The sequence below is a fragment of the Typha angustifolia genome, chromosome 7 (assembly GCF_048772165.1).
Source record: "Typha angustifolia cultivar Huaian chromosome 7, ASM4877216v1, whole genome shotgun sequence".
In the NCBI taxonomy this organism is placed as follows: domain Eukaryota; kingdom Viridiplantae; phylum Streptophyta; class Magnoliopsida; order Poales; family Typhaceae; genus Typha; species Typha angustifolia.
The window spans coordinates 17222190-17243049 of NC_133245.1; the positions used below are offsets into that span (position 1 = coordinate 17222190).

Below are 20860 nucleotides of genomic sequence, written 5' to 3' on the forward strand. Positions count from 1 at the left end.
CAAAGGTAAAGAACCAACAACAAACTTAAATGATTTTTGGTAGGTTTTAATCATCCAACTAAGTAATCTCGGGAAAATCTCCATTTTCATAGCTTGACCAAACAAATAACCAGAATTTCTTAACGACCTAACTCGTAAAAGCAAGTGGAATTCCAGAAATCAGGTAAAGATTTTTAATTTTAGCAGTCAAAAATTCTGATCGCAGACACGAGGTAGAAAGTTTCTTTCCCTTTCTTTCATTTTTCCTAGTCTTTTACTTTCGAGCCGACACGCGTCACGTGTACGGCTAACCGACCTTAGCTAAGGCGTCGACGTTTCCGTTCATTTCGCTTGTCGTATAACAACTACCCAATCTTCTAAGCTCGGCCATTTCTACCATTCTTTCAGAATCTTTTAGCATGCGCGTCTAATTGGGGTAGTTATGGGGAAGAAATTGCCGTGCCACCATACGAGAACCGAGTAGTCTCCCGTTCATCTCTTTTCTTCAGAACGCTATATAAGCCCTACCGTCTTCTTCTTCTCCTTCTCAACTATTCATACCTTTCTCTCTTGAAAGGATGGGAGACGATGGAGTTTGCGCGGAGGATTCGGTGAATGGTGGATTGGATGTATGGAAGTCATCCGACCGCGCTATCTCCGAGGCGGATCACTTGGTGATGATGGTCCATGGGATCCTCGGGAGGTACTGCTCTTAATCGTTATCTGGACTTTATTTTGAGTATGTGATGCTAAATTTGGAAGGGATTTAGGTGAATTGTTTAATTTCTTTTTTCTATTAAATTCTGGTACGTATTTAGACAATGTTCCTTGGGTTCATGACCTATGTGATTTTTCTCAGCACATCGGACTGGAAATTTGCAGCCGATCAGTTTGTTAGACGGCTTCCGGATAAAGTTATAGTTCATTGTAAGTTATTCCTCATTCAAGTAACATCAAGCTATTTTTTTTCCCGACACAGTCTTACTTGCTATCAAAATTAATTTCTTTTTTTTTAAAGGTATTTTCTTATTCTTGGTGTAGTATTTGGAAGTTGGATCTATTCATTAGGTCAATTCAACATGTTAATATGTTGTAGGAATTTTCACATCTCGTGGACTTGTTTCTTATTTCTACCATCTGTGAAAATGTAAAATAAGCTAATATTCTTGGGACTCTGGAGGTGTATTTTATAGAGATGAGAGAATAAACAAGGTGGAAGTATTTTTGTACCACTTTCCCTGAAGAATTCAACCTTCTTACTTATTATCTTCAATTTTTGGATAAAAGAGCTAACCTTCCTCAGTTGAAATGATTTTAGAATTGTATCATTTTACAAATAATTATGCCTCTCTATCCTTCTTTGATGATTTCTTCAATTATAGTTTGTTGGAATTAGTATCTAGTTTTCCATGTAACCTATGAATCACACTTTTACTTTTATATAATATTCTCATTTATTTGGTGTTTTAACATTCTCAACATTTCTATAGGTAGTGCATGCAACATGAATAGTCTTACATTAGATGGTGTTGATGTAATGGGTGAACGATTGGCTGAAGAGGTTTGTTCTATTCTGCACATGTATATTCTGTTTTAATTTGTTAATTTCTTAATGCCCGTAAATTTTCCAGTACTTCCTCCATATAGACTAGCAACCTTTTTGCTGTACTCTCCCCTGTCTTTGACAAAACTGAATAAATCAGGTTGCTGAAATAGTCAACAGAAGGCCACATATTCAAAAGATATCTTTCATTGCACACTCTGTAGGAGGATTGGTTGCAAGATATGCTATCGGGAAACTATACAGACCTCCTAGAAGAAGACACCAAGAAGTTTGTCAGAGCTGTATTTGTAATGATAATTGTAGAGGAACCATATGTGGCCTAGAAGCAATGAATTTTATTACTGTTGCTACACCTCATCTTGGATCAAGGGGAAATAAGCAGGTGCTCTTTTTATCATAATTTGGCATTCTTCTTCTTTAAGACTGAGGTTTAATATGACCATTGTTGTTGCCTTAACTGTTGTTTTACATGTATGTGGTAATCAGATGTTTATGCAAGTGCTTGTAAGACTCCACGATACAAATATACTGGGTAAAAATCACTTACCTAGTGTACAGAAAGATAGAGAATTCCTGAACATGTATACACATTTAGCCATTTTCTACCTTTCTGAGCCTATATTTTTCTTAGTTAGGTTCATTACTATGTGAATTTATATCTTACTATGAGTTTAATTATTTTTGTGCTCAGAGAAGAACTTCTTCGAAAATTGTTTGTCATGTTTGCAAACAGTATGCATAGGTATGATATATGTATGAAAGGCTATGAAGGCAAGCTACTAGAATATAAGGAATTGAAAGGTTTCCTATATTTTTAATTTTCAAGCCAAGAAATAGTTACATATATAATCTTTCCCTAGGAGCTTACTTTAGGGATCATTTAATTTCCTGACTAAGGATAGTATTGATTCTTGCTGCTGTGAGGGAGGTGCTTATTAATTATTACAGGTGTATGTGGTGATACACTTACAAATTTCTGTCTGAAATTTTTGACACTGCTATATCTTATTTTTGTGTGATATGAGTACTTACATTGTTAAGAAAAACAATCAATTTTCAGGTTCCATTTCTTTTTGGTGTCACGGCAATAGAAAAATTTGCTTCCCATATTATTCACCTGATCTTCAGAAGAACTGGCAGGCATCTTTTTCTAACTGATAATGATGATGGAAAGCCTCCACTTTTGCAGCGCATGGTGGATGATTTGGGGGACCTTTGTTTTATGTATCTTCACTTTCTCTTGTCCATACTACTCTTTTGGTATATAAATAACAGAATCATGGTATTGAATGTGATCTAATGCAGCTCTGCCTTGCAAGCATTTAAACGTCGAGTGGCGTACTCAAATGCTGTCCACGATCGTATCCTTTTTTTGTTTCTTTATTTAGCCTGTTACTGAACCCAACAAAGTAGTGCTGTTTTCCAAGACATAAATGTGTGAAGATATTGTTGGCTGGAGAACATCATCTATTAGACGAAACTCTGAATTGCCTGAGGTTATTTCTTGACTCTTTATTTTGTGGATTTTGCTAATTATTTTATTATAGAGTGGACCTTTCGTTATTATTATCTTTTGAGAATTATTTTGCAGTGGACGGATTCTTCAAGCGAGATATATCCGCATATTGTATACGAAGAGCTTTCAAAAGGAGAAAACCTTGAAGAAATATATACTGATGCTACAGTCTTAAACGGTGGCTACGATACGCTAGAAGGTATCTTTACTAATTGGAAGTATTAAAGTGAAGCTTACTTCATGACATTCTTCTTCCACTTTACTTTTGGAAATGGTTTACTGTAGGTATCTGGTTATGGTGTGAACTAGAACTCTTGTCTTTGATCACATTATCAGCAAAATTTGGATGTGTGCTTCTTGTTTGAACTCCTGCTCTTTACAAGCTGCCGGTTTTGCGAACATACTAAAACCATGCCAATATATTGAAGCAACTCAAGTTGTAAATTTTATCTAGAGAAAGATTGTTCCTATGGAAAGAGTCCATATATCACAAGATAAAGCTACCTGGGTAAACTAATCTTAGAACAATTAGCATGTTTTATGCAGGGCAACAACCATGTAGTTAGGTTCCAAGAGTCTGGAGAGACATCACGCAGTATTAACTTAATACGTACTTGTACGAGACATTTATAGTTATCTCACGAGGTTATAGAAGAAGAATAGAGGCATTTTCAACCCTCAAGATTATATTGAATATCAGTGTGTGCATCAATTACTGTGACAGTGATGAGACCTGCCATTTAAATACTGAAGCTTCTCGATGTTATATATCGCCTTCTGAATTGGCTGCAGCCTCATGCACTGTGATGTGATGTTCGAGTTGCATGTAATGCAACTATATGAGCAAATTGTTATGTACCTTGGTGCATGATAGGTGCGGAACAAATGCATTAATTTATGTAATGAGTGTAATATTCCAATACACCATTCAATATTAGGTCTGAATATTATGTAGACACTAGAGAGCCTTGATCATCTAGTCTCCAAAACTTTGGACGACTATGAAGAGAAAAAGGATGGAGAACAGAAATTAAAACCTTGAGAATACTTGCCAATTGAGATGCACCTTTAGGTTGGATGCAACAAGGGTTGTCAAATTTTGGTCATTTTGTGCCAGTTAGCTATAAAGAGAGGAAACGACATACGTAGTTTTGTGATTTTGCTGATTTTAGATTGACATCACAAGAAAATGTTATGGTTCATTCTCTGATGGATTGCTTTTTCTCTGCAGAGAAGCTTGTAACAGCCCTCACGCGTTTGTCTTGGGAAAGAGTGGACGTTAGCTTTCATAACAGCAAACAGAGATTTGCAGCGCACAGCCTCATTCAGGTCTCTTCTCTCTCTCCAAAGTAGACAACAATGTCATGCATATACGTGTTCCTATTAAATCTAACTGAACTCTTTGATTTTATGTACTCAATTAAATCGACCAACTTGACTTCTCATTCTACAAGTTCACAGCAGACAATTTCTGACCACTGGAATTTTGGCAGGTCAAGGATTCCTTAATACATTCGGAAGGTGCAGATGTTATAGACCATATGATAGATCACTTCCTTATCTAGCTCGTGAGATATTCATGGACTGACCATAATTTGATCGCAAGACTCCTGGAATTTGTCGTTGCAGATTCAAGTCCAAAATTATTTTCACGTCTCCTCTTCTTGTTTTTTTATTATTTTTTTTTCTCTCAAGTTTCCAGCAAATCCGATGAGCCGAAGGGCCTATATATGTATGTATGACACATATAGTAATCGATAAATTAGTTGGCTCTCTCGTTCTTTATTCTACCTTTTTGGGTTTATACTTCCTCTGTTTTAGTTCGAACGAATTTTCTGATCTGGGTAGAATACTGACAACTGTCGATTCTCGTCGTGTATGTATACTTTACAGGGTTTTGGATCTCGTTCCATTATCCACTGATTAATTAAAGTATAAAAACGGCAGTTAGAATTGCATATAGAGTTTTCCAGCATAAAATCATTTCTCCATGGCAGGCGGCTAGAAGACTGAGAACTCACTACGTTCACCTCGGCTCCGAAAAAAAATACAATTCACCAAGCATTTGCTTTTCTGTATATTATTTAGAATGTCGTTCCACGTAAGTACAACAATCAGATTTCACGTGGTACAAACTAGAGTTTTTTTATGACAATTTCGCAAGGGGAAAGATAAAGAATTACAAACATCTTAATGCAATGTGGGGCCTCTAATTCGCCGTAAAAGATGACGTCCATTCTGAAGCCCTTTGGATCAATCTCTGATACCACACAAGCTTGCAGATACATTAAAGCCATTATTCATCACTCTTGAAAGAAGAATGCTGAGTGACTCCTGTTGATCAGAACATCCCAAGCTAACAAAAACCAGTGCAAGACAGAGTTACGTGATGACTTCTTTGGTGCTTCATCCTGTAAGTAAGGCACGATGTATTCTTTCATATCATCATCTGATATCCTCAGATGACCTCCTTTGACTGACACAAATTGAACTCGTCCAGCATCATCAAGTGCTTTCAAGCCAATCCAGTCTTCCATGTACAAGGCCGTCTACAAGATTGTTACAATCTATCGTTAGTAAAATGATGTGAACTATAAAAAGGTTAAAGCAAGGGAAGAAGAGCCAGTAATTTCAGAAACTCTTTCAAGATAATATAACACACTAAGCTCAAAGCAAAGATCAAAAAAATGCTCATGCAAATGTTATAACCTGACTAATGAATGCACGAATATTGTAACAGGAGTATTTCTAAACTCAGACAGAGCCCAAGTATATCTGCCACGAGTAAAAAGGTGATACGACAGTCTGTTAATTTTGGATTGAGGTATTTATCTGTCTTGTTGATAAACATGTGCGGAAACTTTGCCAAAGCATGGCCAAGTTTGTAAGGGCTCAACATTCCAGATTTACCCTAGTTGTACTCCATCATATGAACAGCACCTGCGAGTACTTATGCTCACATGTTCATCATAGACTTTTCTTCAAGCTAATTTTATTCAATATTGATTCAACGCAGTCCGATAATTATTTAGAAAAGAAAAGATACTTGGCAAATAACATTAATACTCATGCATATCTATAGGCATTCATCAAAAGGTCTATAACAAGCTCACATTAAAAAAAAAACCAGACAACCAGAGAACACATTTGCAATTCCAAATCCTTCCTAGATTGCTCCAAATTATTGACAACCCACACTGTTAGAATGATTAGATACATGCAAATAATTTCGCATGTGTAATAAACTAATAGTCAATACATTGATCATTCCCAGGACTAGAGAAATAATCTTCCAAGCACCAATCTTCCAATCACCAGAGACACATAGTTCTAAAATGTACAAGTAGGTTTCAACTGAAACTCATTTTAACATTAAATGCAAACTAGCTTATTTAGACACAAGTAACACAATTACTTACTGCTTTAAATCAAAGCAATTAAAAAATATACATGAAGTTGTGCATCACATGTATTAATTGCCAAACCATAGTATCCAAGTAATAGTCAAAATTACTCAATCTCATTGTTTCTAGTGGACAACAAGAATAATTAAATGGAGGAATTCCATCCAAGTTTTCAACAGTATCCTAATCACTCTCATAACACTAGCATTTCAGCAGTAATATGACAGCTAATTTCACGCATACCATGGAGAGAGAGAGAGAGGTTACCTGTTGAGGAGGCAAAACAGGAGTAAATGCGCCATCAGGATAATAACCAAACCAAGCTGTTTCCTTAGGAATCAAGACTGTGTCATGCTCAAACTATTGAGCATATTGATCATAATAGTGTTAGTTCAATTTGCAGGGATAAATAAAGCAAACAGGAAATTTATACTGTTCTAATTAGGGAACACCATCCAGATATTTGAGCAGACTACAAGTAAAACTGCATACTCTAAGTTGTTATTCAAGTGTCAAGAACTTAAAAAAGAGCAACAGGTCGCTATTCTAAACTGACCATGATAAGCACCAGTGTCTGTAAGCTGCTGAACTTTTCCTTATATGTAGAATTTCTTTCAGTAGGAATTTCATTGTTAAGCTTTGGAAGAAACCTGCATCCTTCCAAATAGTCAGGGATATCCTGGACAAAAGCAGAAATATCATTTCATCATACAACATTACTTAAAACTGTATAACACTATGTAACTATTCGATATATATTCATGATTAATAGTTAAGAATAACAGAATACAGTGGAGGAAAAAAAAACATATCAGAAGGTGTTCAGAGTGGGTCAATCTTATTCTACCTTATCAGTTAAATACCATACAGAATAAAAAATATATATATGATCATGAAGTGATTTGTTCATTGATACAAGTTAGGTGTTAATAAGGTTCCTTAAATAGTATGTAGTATGTACAAAATACAATAACATGAAATGTTTTCTAAGATATTAGTTATTAGTTAATACACTTGCACCCAGACTTTACTGCAAAGCTGCTAAAGAACCGGCGTTTTGGTGCTCCATACTAGTTGGATATAGTTAGCCAGTTGGCCACATCACACTGAACTACCTGAAGTCATGCTGTGATTAAAAGAAAACATAACCGAAGAAAGAAAATGCAAAACTCACAGTTGGAATCTTGACATAACCGCTAGGAGCTAGGTGGTCCTGCAATTAACCAGTATAAAGTTAATCACCAAAATAGAGTTCAATTAATTGTACCTCAGCAATTTACATTGAATTACTGACAAGGAAGAATATTATTCCTAAGTGAGAATACATATAATCTTAATGCCATAGCTGTTGTAACCTACATAACCACATGATAGAACTGAGCATACCGACCTGCACATAGTTGGAATAGATCTCTAACTTTATGAGGGCATCCAGAAGTATGCAAATGATGCCAGACTGCAGTAAGCAACATTGCAAGGATAAGTGTAGAACGTTCAAATTTTTTAAAACGACAATATCTTCCGATTAACAGATACTGTCTACCAAAAGGTACTGAAAAGAAAAGAAGCTCACAAGATAAAATGTAGTCAAAAAGAGTGCCCATGAATTAGCTCATGATTATAGTTCTCCAACATTATGAAATCAATGGAACATTGAAGAAGTTTGTAATTGAGAACGAGGGTGAAAGGCAGCAAAAATATGGACAGATTACTATTAATATGATTATAAAGGAAATGAAAAGTGACGGCACGTATGACATGGTACATAAATATTTTGAAACAACAATTAGATAAAAGCTACAAAACCATCCTGTCTTACAAAGATTTTAGCAAGATGCACATCTCTACAGATGTATCTTGATAAGAAGTAAACGAGAACAACATAATGATGCCGCTTATTCCTCCACAGATCTCTATGTGATGCTTTCCCTTACTATGATGGATACATCTCTACAATTCTAATGTCAATCTATAAATTAGATGATTGTTATGAGATTATGATTTCATTGCATTCAATCTTTGGCAGTTTCTACATTCCATAAATTAGATATCTAATACACCACAATGGATAGGAATTATAAAGCAGATGGTAAACATTGAATATTATGAGATCACAATATCATATATTCTAGTCTTTTAGCAGTTACTGTGGTTTGTGAATTAGTAATCTAATACACAGTGCTTAATAGGAAGTATAAAGCAGTTGGTAAAGATTGAATAATACAAACCAAGAGAGACTTACACCACATAATGGCACAGAAGCAGTACCCGCATGAGGACCACCCAGTGAGATGAAATTCTTGACCTGTCAGTAGGTTTCTATCATACTAGAATTTCAAAAAGAAGCTTGCAGTAGTAAGAGTAACGGATCAAAAAGTAAATAGTTGAATATATCTCTTTATCCACACCCAATACCTACATTCTTAAAACATAGCGGTACTTAATTTTATAAATGGAACCAAAAGAAATAACAAATATAGAAGGAACATGCATAACCAATATAGCCTTTCCACACTAAAGTGAAATCCAGCAGTTCCCACAGGTAACACAAAATTTCATCATTTCCCAAAAGTCAAGGACCGCTAGGAAAAAAAGAAAAAAGTTTTTCTATGAGAATCATTGTGCATGATAGGTGGAAAAGGGCTTAACAGATGAGTGTGAGCTTCTCACAAATATTTACTCTCACACGGTGGACCATTTATCATGTTGAACCAGATCAGTCTTTTATCTTGGCAATGGTAACTCCAGTCCACTTTTTAAAGAGAAGAAACAGAATCACATGTTGCTCTAAAAGTATCTTGTCAAAAAGATGTGCATGTGTAACACACATAAGAGCACATATACCCAATTACCCACATAAATGTAGGAGGTGGGAAGGGAAGGAATCAGCTGCTTAGTAGTATCACAGACAGTTGCTGATGTAATCATCGAGTAGCTAAACATAAGTCAAAAATATTTATGTATCAATTAGTTCAATGTCCTAGAAATATGTACATTAAGGAACAGATGGTCTGTGCTTGTGCATAATATCTTGCCATACTATTACTGATCTGACTGAAAGGAAATTTAAAGTTTTCAGGAAGTAGAAATTTCAAGGTCACAATTTTCTGCTCCATGTCATCTTAGAATGTTTTCTTTACACTTCATGTTGTAAACCCCAATATCCTTGTGATGGAAAATCTCAGTCAACACAGAAGCACAGAAGTATAAAATCATGTTGAAGAAAAATATAAATTTCTAGCTTCTTATGTTGCATATAACCGTACTCCACTATTAGCAATCATTCAACTTCATAAACACAAAACTTACACCAGACAGGAAATGCTATCTAATATGATTCGAATATCTTACAGGAGGACTGCCATCACAGAACTCAACTACTGCTCGGCCAATCAAATTTCCCTGTGCCAGGAAAAGGATCAGCACCCCAAACAAGATAATATAAATTGTGTTAAATAAATGTAGGATAGCAAGATTGAAGTAGCAATCAAGCAAATACTAAATGTACTAAACCATTCATGATGAGCCACCACAAATATTTAAACTGCAAGTATTAAGGCATAAATATCTTAACTGCAACATTTTGTGCAAGATTAAAGTAGCAATCAAGGAAATACTAAATTGTATTAAAAAATTCATGATGAGCCACCACAAACCTTTAAAGTGCAAGTATTAAGGCATAAACATCTTAACTGCAACATTTTGTGCAAAAACTAACTTAAACAGTAGAAGAGAAGACATAGTTGTTTCTTATAGAAGATGATATATGAAATGTACTGATACTTCTTGATGATCAGCTGTACCTTCTATTCTTTTAGTTTACATTCGTCTGGTGAAAGTTTACCTTGTAATTTTCATTTTGTCCAGTCATTCACATGCAACAATAATAAAGCAAAATAGTTTGGCCCCACAAAATACATACTAACTCACTGTTGAACTTGAAATTTAAGGTCATCTATATGCATATTATAACCCAAGAAATTCTCATATTATGACCCAGAAGAATACAGCTTTTTCATCTTTCTAGAAACTTTTGTAGCTCATAGCAGCTAATTAGGCTTCTGTAATCGATATTGAACCCTCTCTTAGAGCATTACATCAATATCACAGCTTTAACACATGTTTAGTCCTCCACAGATGTACAACTAATGTAAGCACTCATCCTAGAAGAACTCTGTTCCAACATTCTCCCTGATGTCTTGCCTCAAGAGTTATCAACATAACATGCAATGATGCAGCAGATTTTCTAGTTCATTTTCAAAATAGTCTAAACTTACAATAACTAAACATTTCCAATGAATAGAAGTATCCAAATACAAGCAGATGTAAGTGTAGGTTCATGAAATAACGTCGCAGTTGCAAGTACAAATTAAAAATGTACATAGAGAATACATTTCATAATTGCAAGTGACTTATTAAATCTATAAATCACCTGAGACAGGCCAACTATGTTGTAACCCATACTGAGTTCTTTCATTTCTTTCACCTGCCAAGGAAAATTTCTTTTAACAAGTTTAATGACAATACTGATCATAGTATAGGACATAACACCATTAAAGGCTGCCCAACAGCCGAATCACCTTCTGACAAACAGTATTAGCCTGTAAAATGGGAGAAAAATAAGAACTACGATATAACCACCATCATTTATTAATAATGAAAACCTTTTAAATTAAAATAACCTGCTCGTAAAGAGGCATGACCCAAGAGTCCCATGTTCCATCTCCAACTTCTCTGAGAAAGAAAGTGAATTCAGGCCAAGAAGGAAACTTACCATAATAAAAGCATATTTATTAAGCACGGGAAGATTTTGGGTAAAGGTAAAATGTCAGATGATAACCATGGCAAAGTATGGAAGATGATTGGAAAGAAAAAACATTCTTCAAGCCAGAATTAGAATTGGCCCAATAAGGTCCACGCCATGTTAGCTTTATTTCGTAATCATATTACATGATTATCCCACACAGTTTAGGGTAATTCACAAAAATTCTCACCGCAATTGTCACAATGGCACATCAATTCTAGAGCAATCTACCTCTCTAATTTCAACTATAACCAAATCATAATACCAAAAGATCTCGACACAGTTAATAGCATAAGATATTCAAACATAATCAGGTCTGCAAGTAGCACGAAGCATCAATAAAAAAGAAAAAAAAATGTCAATCTTCAGAGGGTAATCAAGAAACGCACATGCAATATCCTTTAGAACCGGACCACTCGCTAAGAAGCTCCGTGAACTGGGCCACCCCTTTGTTCGCACACTGGTCTCCGATTCCTACGCAAGAGAAGCGAACGCAGCAATTAGTCAAACACCTTCTAACCGAATCAGACAACACAATCGACAATCCAGAGCTTGGACAAGGAAAAGAAACGAACCATGCAATACGATGAAGGGAATAGAAGACGAAGGTAGAACGGAAAGGGAGAAGCATACGAGGAAGAACACGATCTTTAGCAGCAAACCCTCCATTCTTACTCCTTTCTCAGATTTTCCTGAAATCTAGGGTTTGTTTCGCCTCTGAGACCAGAGAAAGAGAGGATTCAAATCCCCGGAAATCAAGAGTCAAGAACTATCTCGACACTTTATATGTGCGAATTGGGCGGTAACTCTCACCAGAGGTGGCGCGACTCAAATCGAAGTAGTTTTATTTTTTTGCTATTAAAGATAGTTAGTTGGATGAAGCGTCCAACGGTCCAAGCCAGTGATCTAACGATCAACGTTGTCGTTTCCGGGTACGGATATTAGTTAATCCCAGTTTTCTTTTTGGTGGCTCTATATCCATTCCATGTAGATGTAAGATACTTTTGTTAACGATGGGATAGTAATTGAAGTTAAACCTATGAGTCTTGGGAATGGAATTGGACTGCAATGCGCACAACTTAAACATTAGAGTATGCCAGCAGTGCTAGATTTAAAATGCAATCATGCAGAGGCACAGTACCATCAGTGTGAGAGCAGGAACACTAGGAGGATCTCAATTATAGCAGAGGTTAAGCGTTGGTGACAATGCATGTATAAAAGCCCAAGTTGATTTAAACTTTTGGGCCGTGGACCATCGTTAGGATCAAATTTGTTCGGGAGATTAGTCAGTTGAAGCCCAACCAAAGCACAATTGGCCTTCTTAGAGCGAGCCCGAATTGAGTCTGATCAAGCCCGAGTAGAGCTCGAGCTTGATTAGAGGATGGGATGGTGATAGCCGTACGCTTTGCCGTGGATTCTTTTATTACAGCGTGGACTTGCTGTCAGATTTGGATTCTTTTATCACACACGAGTGGTGGCTGTGTGGGCTTATTAAAGAGGAGTAAGAGACAGTGAAAGAGGAGGCGACAGCAAGAAGATGGTTAATAGAGTAGGAGAAGGTTGACGGAGAGAGAGGAGGTGGCAGTATTGGGAGCCGACATTTTACCTAGGCATACATATTCAATTGAAATATTATATCATTACTAAATTACCAAGTCGGATTCGGCTCAATATTAATTTCGAGTTGATTTTAACAGTACGAGCTCAGCTCAGTCTCGGCAGCCCTACCTTCTCCTCGATTGATCCTTCGACTCACGGATTGCGCTTCTTCTCGCAAACCATAGAAACACCGTATGCCGATGGCCGCGGCAGCTGCAGTGAGAGCGCCGCCAGCCTTGAAAACTTACATCTCTTCCCGAGATGCCAATCTCCGCTACAAAAATCTTACCCTCCCGTTCGCAAAACACCCGCATTCAGTCCTTTTCTATTCTCCCCGCAACAACCCTAGGCATCTCTCCCGCGTGCGTGCTACGCTCACCTCCTCATCCCCATCTCCATCTGCATCTCCCACCACCTTCCACGGTCACTGCTACGTCGTCGGCGACAACATCGACACTGATCAGATCATACCGGCGGAGCACCTAACCCTTGTCCCTTCCAAACCCGACGAGTATATCAAGCTCGGATCCCATGCCTTCTGTGGCCTCCCCGTCTCCGCATACCCCATCCCCTTCATTGAACCTGGCAAAGAATCCACTAGTTATCCTATTGTTATCGCGGGTGCCAACTTCGGATGCGGATCCTCGCGTGAGCACGCGCCTGTAGCCCTAGGCGCAGCAGGGGTTAGAGTAGTGATTGCTGAGTACTATGCTCGAATCTTTTTTAGGAACTCGGTGGCTACGGGTGAAGTCTATCCCTTGGAGGTGGAGGAAAGTGGGTTGTTTAAGGAGTGCACCATTGGGGATATTGTGACAGTTGATTTGGACAAGAGTGTGTTGATCAATCATACCACGGGGAAGGAGTATAAGTTGAAGCCGATTGGGGATGCAGGCCCCGTCATCGAGGCTGGGGGGATATTTGCTTATGCAAGGAAGGCCGGGATGATCGCGTCGGCTTCTTAAAGGTGAGATGTTTCTTATGAATGTGCTTTTGGCTTCAAGGTGGTACCCTGGATATTATATCATTTTTCTGATTGCAGGAGATACACTTGGATTTGTTTAGGGTTCTTGAAGGGGGTGATGATCAGTGATCTTTCACTTGCTTTGCGATATAACTACTTTTCTTTCTCATTTGAGCCTTACCCAGTTGATCTATCAACTCTCATTCTAGAGGAACAGTTTAGGCGGGTATATTTGAAAGTTTGAAAAGCGCCGGGAAATAGGGCTATAAAAAGTAATCAAGCCGGCTCGAGCTTGACTAAATCAAGCTCAGCTCATATTTGAATGAGTCAAACTTGTTTAATTTAATGAGGCTTGAATTAATTTCAAACCGAGCTTGAGCACATGGTGCCCTAATCAAGTTCAGCTTGATAAGATTCTTATATATATATATATATATATAGACTTATTTCAATCCAAGTTTGAACAGAGTTCGACAGACTTATATATATAGACATTGCATATATATAGCTTATATGCAATGTCTTAGACATGTGGTGTCAAGCAATAAAGATGTTAAATTACATACATATTCAATTGAAATATTATATCATTACTAAATTAATAAGTAGGTAAAGGTGGTTGACTATACATAGTTAGTCATCTTAATGGAAATACCCATTATCTCAAGTATAAAGATATTAAATTAGTATGTATCATAGATTCCTATTTCTGGGAAATAAGGTTGTCAAAGATAATCAAGCCGGCTCGAGCTTGGCTAAATCAAGCTCAGCTCATATTTGAAATGAGTTGAACTTGATTAATTTGATCAGGCTTGAATTAGTTTCAAACCGAGCTTGAGCACATGCTGCCCTAATCAAGTTCAGCTCGATAATATTCTTATATATATATATATATATATAAAGTCTCGAGACTTATTTCAATCCAAGTTTGAACAGAGTTCGGCTGACCATGGCACCTTGTAGCTCATATGCAATGTCTTAGACATGTGGTGTCAAGCAATAAAGATATTAAATTACGTACATATTCAATTGAAATATTATATCATTACTGAATTAATAAGTAGGTAAAGGTGGTTGACTATACATAGTTAGTCATCTTAATGGAAATACCCATTATCTCAAATATAAAGATATTAAATCAGTATGTATTGTAGGTTCCAATTTCGGTCGATTTTGATCCAGGCCGAAACCAGTCGGTAGCAATGCTGCTGCAGCAGGCTTGCTGCAGAGAGAGAGGGAGAGAGAGAGTAATAGAGATTTTTAGGCTCTATATATAAGTAATTATTATTTTCTTATTTTTTTATAATTTTTTCTAAATTTTTAGAAATCTTTCAATATTTTTAAATAATATTTAAAATTTTATTTGATTAAAATAGTCCGATCCGATATGGCCGATATATATTATTTTTCTGGACTGCCGATCCTGATCCTGATCCCAATACCGATTTTTAAAACCTTAGTATGTATAATTAGATAGGTCTTTAATTGAATACTATATCACAAAATAACTAATAATTAGGTAAATAGTATGCTATAATACGCTTAATCCATGTACTCATTACATAGATTGTCCATGCCTAAACCCTATGTTTGTGTTCAAAATTTATGGCTTTAGGCAAGGTTGTCGAGGAACTATATGTGCTTTTGTGGCCACATATATGGGTGCAAGCTCCACATTTTGAACATTGAAAGCTATTACATTACTCAAAAGTTTGGAAGACTGAAGGATCCAAAATCTTTATCTTTCATTATTTTTTGCATGTTAACTGCCTTCTCATTTTTGTATTAATTATTCTTGTATACTGCCTTAAACTTTTAAATGCTAAGTCTTAAAACTTTTTCTAATGTTGTGATATTGGCTTCCTCCTACATAACTCTTCTAGATTGTTTGATATGTCTTTGATAATTGTACGTTAAGGCATATAAGTTTAAAACAGTATGATAAATCTATTTTCCTTAGACAAGTGCTGTTATTTATTATTATTATTGTGATTCTTGTTCTATTTAAGGCGACTGCTTTCTCTTTTAGTTTTCAGTTAGTATTTCCACTTTGTTCTGGTGTTTCCTTCTATGGTCGGAGGCTCTGAGCACCGGGGGACATCAAGAAGGATGGATCAACATGAACTCTAACCGTGCATAAGAAGCACGGTCAAAATTCCTGTACAATCTGTGCTGATCAGGTGATCTACATTTTAGAAGTGGTATAGAGTCGAATAACCTTCCATCTTTGAGGTAAATGACAAGATAGATTGTGGAGGAAGGATGCACCAAATAATTGGAAGTTAACTGTACATCTCAGGACATTCAATCTGAACTTTCTTTGGTGTGAACTGCATGTTACTTGTGGATGAAGAATGTTGAACGATCCTGGAGTTTGGATGAATCAACTGATCCCCAGTCAATGAACAACAAGGTCAAAGATGTCATAGAGGCTCATTAATCAAAAATCAAAAGGATTACATGACCAAGATCCTCTTAAAAAACTTATTTAACAAAATTCAGCCGATACCAAGGATGTTATCATATATATATATTGCAGAAACATCAGAGGTAATTACAGTTTGAAGTTTGTGTTGTATTCTAGTAAGTTTGAATTTAAAAGGTCTTAAAAGGGATGATAAACAATTCAAGATGAAACTCTGGCCAAACATGTGCTGTTGAAAAGGTCAGTGGAGCTAATAAGTTGACCACCACGTATATATATATATATATATATATACAGTTACATTATTTGAATGTTGAAACTCTGGAATATAAGAGTCTTCACGGAAAGAGAGGATTAATCATGATGACTCAAGTAGAAAAAGGAAAAACATTAGAATAATGTGGAAGTGATAAGAAAAACTAACAAATTGTCAGAATAATTCTGATGGTACTTGTCGGAAGAGAGTAATAAGTCAATGCTTACAAACTTCAAGTAAACATATATAAGGACAATTTGGAGGAGTAATAAAGAGGAGGTCTAGTTGGAAGTTGGAACAGTTAAAAGGGTGACGCCTACTTGTCTGAATCAAGAAAGAAAGTATACGTATGAAGATGCACACAGAGGTTGAGAGCATGCACAAAGAATGAAATACAAAAACATGCAAGAATTAGATGATGAAGATGAAGTCCGCTGTGTGTTTCCAGACATTCAGTTTGAACTTTCTATGTGATGAACTGCATGTTAGATGCAGCAGATGGATGCCACTGGTCCAGGATTTTTGAAATCAAAATTACATGCTAAAGAAACCAATGAATCAGCAAAAAGATTCAACTGCCTATTAGTCAAAAACATCAAACTTGCAAATTTATTAGTAGAAAACCAAAAGTATCACATGATTGTTGACTAAATCATCTCAGTTTACAACTTCTTTGATGACGATATCCAAGATTCTCGATGAATTAAAAGATGTGAAATCTTTGATTTGTTTGAGCCATCTTGGAGGAATTAAATTACTGATCGGTGTATCATTCCTGGAAGTTTCGATTGTTTAACCTGTTTTGGAGGAATCAAATGATTGAGCGGTGCATCATTCTATCAGTGTGCCAAAAGACAACTGTAGTATATGAGTGGTCCAAGAGATTGGCATATATGTGATATGCAAATGCATATATATTTGGGTGGTGACTAGACCCACAAATTAGCATGCAAGTCTAGTTTCCCATGATAGCTTGTAGCCTATGAAGCATGGAGACGGGTATATAATATGGACATGACACATACGTGAATATGGATCTATCGATACGACAAATTTTAAAAACTAAGGATTCCATTATAATATATTTGTCTATATTATATATTAGCTTACTTGTGTACTTGCATTTTTTTTAATTGAAAAATTATATATTCTTGTAGATTGTGATTGTTTGTATAAAACTTCCAATTTATTCTATAAAAGAACAACTATTATTCATAACAAAAGGTCCAGTATATAATATAGTATATTACTTATGGATTGTTACACTGGTTAGCACGGGTCAATACTATCGTACCAATGAATTATTGCCATTGATACTGGGGGAGTATTCTCGTTTGACTTGTGCCCACTAGAAATTAAGCATATCTTACATCAAACAAAACCTCATTTGAGGTTTCTTTCATCTCTTTTTATACCCATTTGCCTTTTGGTGCTTGACCAATACATATTATACTTCAAATTTCAGAAATCATAGACAAATTTCAGTTTTCCCCAAGTTTTTTGCCCAACATTAGAAAATTTGAGAATTTTTTTTAAAAAAAAAACATGACCTTAGAATATAATTGCATGTGTTCTAGTGCTTAATGAATTCAATTTAGCCTCTAAAAACCTATTTAAAGACACATAAAGGTTTAAAAGTTAATTGCTTGGGCGTGTCAAGGTAATATAGTGTGTTGTTAACTGGCTCGACCGGCACATGCTAGTAATACTTACTATTGCTTTGGCATGACAGTCCTCTGTATGATAAACAATCAAATTCGATCTATAGATATAAGAAGTTGACCATTGTAACATAATTTCCTATTTACTCTTGGAAATGAATAAATCATGGCTCAATGCCTCAATGTTTTTAACAAAGAGATCTATTAAAGGTGTAAGGCAAAAAAATTTTAAAAAGTCTAGACCCTATTTTTCTTTCTGAACTTATAGGTGGCATGCTTGTGATTTTTGGATCTTAATGATTTTATACTCCAATGGACAATTTCCTCTAAAAAGAAGTGGAGCGTGGGATTAAAAGTTGGATTGACAACATTACACAAATTATATAAAGCCAGTCCAGAGCATGATGGACCAGCTTCTCAAATATAAACTCTTCTTACCCTCAACCAGTCAGTGTCTGAACTGCTCATGAAACTTGGCAAACTTCCTAGCTTTTACCCAAATATTTGATAACATGCTGTAGGTGAATTGACATTTGAAGGGCAAGTCAGAAGAAGAATGAAGTAGATACTTTGTTGGAGATAGAGAGATAGCCAGTACGTGATTAAACAAACATGTCCATTTTAATCCTTGGTCATATTATTATTGTGAAGATGAGTAATCCCACATGACGAGTATACAATGAGGTAGTACAAGAACAAAATTTACCTACTAGTGGTATATCTTGGTCATAAAAACTATTGACAGTGATTTGGCCTTCCCATACTATTTCTTTTACATGTTCTGTAGTTCTCATGGTAGAATATGATCGTAATTCATAACCAACAGGATTTACTTCAGCTTGAGGGAATTGTGATTAGGTAATAAAAGCTGTTATTGTAATATTTTCTGTTAGTGGTTCTGAATTCTTTATCTGTTACTATATAGTGTAAATTATTTATTGTAAAGTTTGTTGAGGAATGCTATATTTCTCCTGACAGTTCTTAAACATTCTGTATCCTTAATATCTTCTAAAATGTTATTAATGTGTAACATATTCTAATTATCATTGCTTCTTCAGGTGCAATACACATATTTACTTTTTATCACTTCTGCTGAGGAAGTTATATGAGAAGCAGGAGAATCAAGACATCTGGTTCTGAAAATAAAAGACATTGGAACTGTCATCTTCATTTCTGAAGAACTCTCTTATATGCTTCTATGACTTTGTCATGGCACCTTGCTCTGATCATATATTGTTGTTTGATATATGGTTATAACTGAAGTGGCACTATTATCTTTTTAGCAGTTGGTTTATTGTGATAGAGAAGGATGCACTATCTGTTCTATTTTAGCTATCAACTGTGTGTACTTTGTGTGATCGTTACTGTATTCTGTTTTAGCTATAAAGCTCTTATCACATGGTAGGATATTAAGATATTCAGTCAACTCTCAAGTTTGTGATTCAGATTCGTATGCTCCCCTAGCAGGCAGATATATTAAAGGCCTGATGGAACTTATCAAGAGGAATAACTGGTGTCAAGCAAGCAATATGTCATATTTTATTTAGAAATGTTTCGAGGTGAGGATTGAAATGTTTGTAAAGGTCAATAGGGAAAGGTACTGCTATCTCAATCAAGAACAAATTGTAGAAAAGTCTAGTTGGAGGTATGCTAGTTGTCATGTTATATCATTCTTTACTGTGTTGTGGCTGGTATAACATGGCTGGGTATTAAGGTATTCAGTCAACTCTTGAGCCTGTGATTCATGTTCTTATGCTCATATTTCTGGTAGATATTCTAAGGCTTGAAGAAATTTGTTAGAGGAATTAATAGAGGTAATTTGCAGGCAAGGTGTTTTGTATTTTTTAGAAATGTTCGAAGTTGAGGATTAGAGTTTTATAAGGTTACCAGGAAAAAGTGCTGCTTATTCAATCAGAAACAAATTGTATGACTGTTACAGAAGTTTGAGACATGCTAGTTGTAGTGGTAATTTTCCTTCTCTATCCAATTGTGTTAGATGATATCTTCAGATGAACCAGTAAAAGCTTATGCTGAAAATATCCCAGGAAACGTTAGTAAGATGGATCCATTATGGCTGGTAAACCTGGAACAAAGATTTTCTGCTGCATTCCTGTTTTGGCGTCGTAGAGATATTCTGAGGCTACAATCCTATCATTTTTCAGAAAGTTCTTGGGTAAATATAAGCCATGGTGTAGAAAATATCAATTCTTCTTGCACCGTACCTGAAATATAGTTTGCATGATTACTGGTGAAGTCTGTGTAAGCCACTCCATACTGAATTAGCAACGAATTTTCTGGAGTTGAGGAACATATTGTGCTGTACACGGAAGTATTGTAAGAAATGTTTTTAGTCATGTAAGTTGTCAAATATATAAGGCTCCTCGTTTTTCTGAGAAACTTTAGTGTATCACCAGCCCAATTAATCAGCTGTTCAAGTGTTTACTGACGACGATAATAAACGAAGTAAGACAACAATAGATCATTAGATATTTTTCAGGAGCTAAAAGGAGTGCATCCGGCCTTTCCGTTGCCAAACAAGCTTCTCACATGAGAGGGAAATGGTTGAATGGATTTAAATATTGGATCAAATCTGAATTCTCGCTTTGGACCTGCCAGAGTAGCTTCCTTAGCTTGTATAAAATATTGATCTTCATTACATACAATTTAGGTGATAATCAATTATCCGGATGC

At 35.9% G+C, this 20860-nt stretch overlaps 3 protein-coding genes across 4 annotated transcripts; 2 read left to right on the forward strand and 1 right to left on the reverse strand.

The window, feature by feature from the left end:
- Positions 1-347: 347 nt before the first annotated feature.
- On the forward strand, positions 348-4849 carry LOC140763891 (lipid droplet phospholipase 1-like). The gene is made up of 11 exons (XM_073102263.1): positions 348-459; positions 557-682; positions 839-906; positions 1470-1540; positions 1683-1925; positions 2604-2767; positions 2849-2904; positions 2987-3039; positions 3135-3258; positions 4291-4388; positions 4553-4849. The coding sequence occupies exons 1-11, from the start codon at positions 422-424 to the stop codon at positions 4622-4624; spliced, it is 1113 nt and encodes a 370-aa protein (XP_072958364.1). The 5' UTR covers positions 348-421; the 3' UTR covers positions 4625-4849.
- A 263-nt stretch (positions 4850-5112) lies between these two features.
- On the reverse strand, positions 5113-12027 carry LOC140763109 (uncharacterized). Its single transcript, XM_073101163.1, has 12 exons — positions 11843-12027; positions 11657-11741; positions 11146-11197; positions 11044-11064; positions 10896-10949; positions 9815-9865; positions 8706-8768; positions 7854-7919; positions 7638-7676; positions 7020-7142; positions 6731-6823; positions 5113-5608 (listed from the first exon to the last, which is right to left on the reverse strand). The coding sequence occupies exons 1-12, from the start codon at positions 11934-11936 to the stop codon at positions 5363-5365; spliced, it is 987 nt and encodes a 328-aa protein (XP_072957264.1). The 5' UTR covers positions 11937-12027; the 3' UTR covers positions 5113-5362.
- A 906-nt stretch (positions 12028-12933) lies between these two features.
- Positions 12934-19527, forward strand: LOC140763072 (3-isopropylmalate dehydratase small subunit 1-like). Of its 2 annotated transcripts, none has more exons than XM_073101110.1 (2): positions 12934-13830; positions 13906-13925. In XM_073101110.1, the coding sequence occupies exon 1, from the start codon at positions 13061-13063 to the stop codon at positions 13826-13828; it is 768 nt and encodes a 255-aa protein (XP_072957211.1). In that variant the 5' UTR covers positions 12934-13060; the 3' UTR covers positions 13829-13830; positions 13906-13925. The 2 variants fall into 2 exon arrangements, with proteins under 2 accessions (XP_072957211.1, XP_072957210.1); XM_073101109.1 differs by lacking the exon at positions 13906-13925 and adding an exon at positions 19228-19527 and having other exon boundaries at positions 12939-13830.
- The last annotated feature ends 1333 nt before the right edge of the window (positions 19528-20860 follow it).

Bases quoted from the DNA above. Each gene is read 5' to 3' on its own strand.
- LOC140763891 (XM_073102263.1), top strand. From the start codon at position 422: ATGGGGAAGAAATTGCCGTGCCACCATACGAGAACCGA. The intron at 460-556 runs GTAGTCTCCCGT...CTCTCTTGAAAG, and splicing joins TGCCACCATACGAGAACCGA to GATGGGAGACGATGGAGTTT. The intron at 2,768-2,848 runs GTATCTTCACTT...GATCTAATGCAG, and splicing joins TTGGGGGACCTTTGTTTTAT to CTCTGCCTTGCAAGCATTTA.
- LOC140763109 (XM_073101163.1), bottom strand. From the start codon at position 11,936: ATGGAGGGTTTGCTGCTAAAGATCGTGTTCTTCCTCGTATGCTTCTCC. The intron at 11,742-11,842 runs GTTCGTTTCTTT...TCTCTTGCGTAG, and splicing joins TCCCTTCATCGTATTGCATG to GAATCGGAGACCAGTGTGCG. The intron at 6,824-7,019 runs GTCAGTTTAGAA...TATGCTCAATAG, and splicing joins AGACACTGGTGCTTATCATG to TTTGAGCATGACACAGTCTT.
- LOC140763072 (XM_073101110.1), top strand. From the start codon at position 13,061: ATGCCGATGGCCGCGGCAGCTGCAGTGAGAGCGCCGCCAGCCTTGAAA.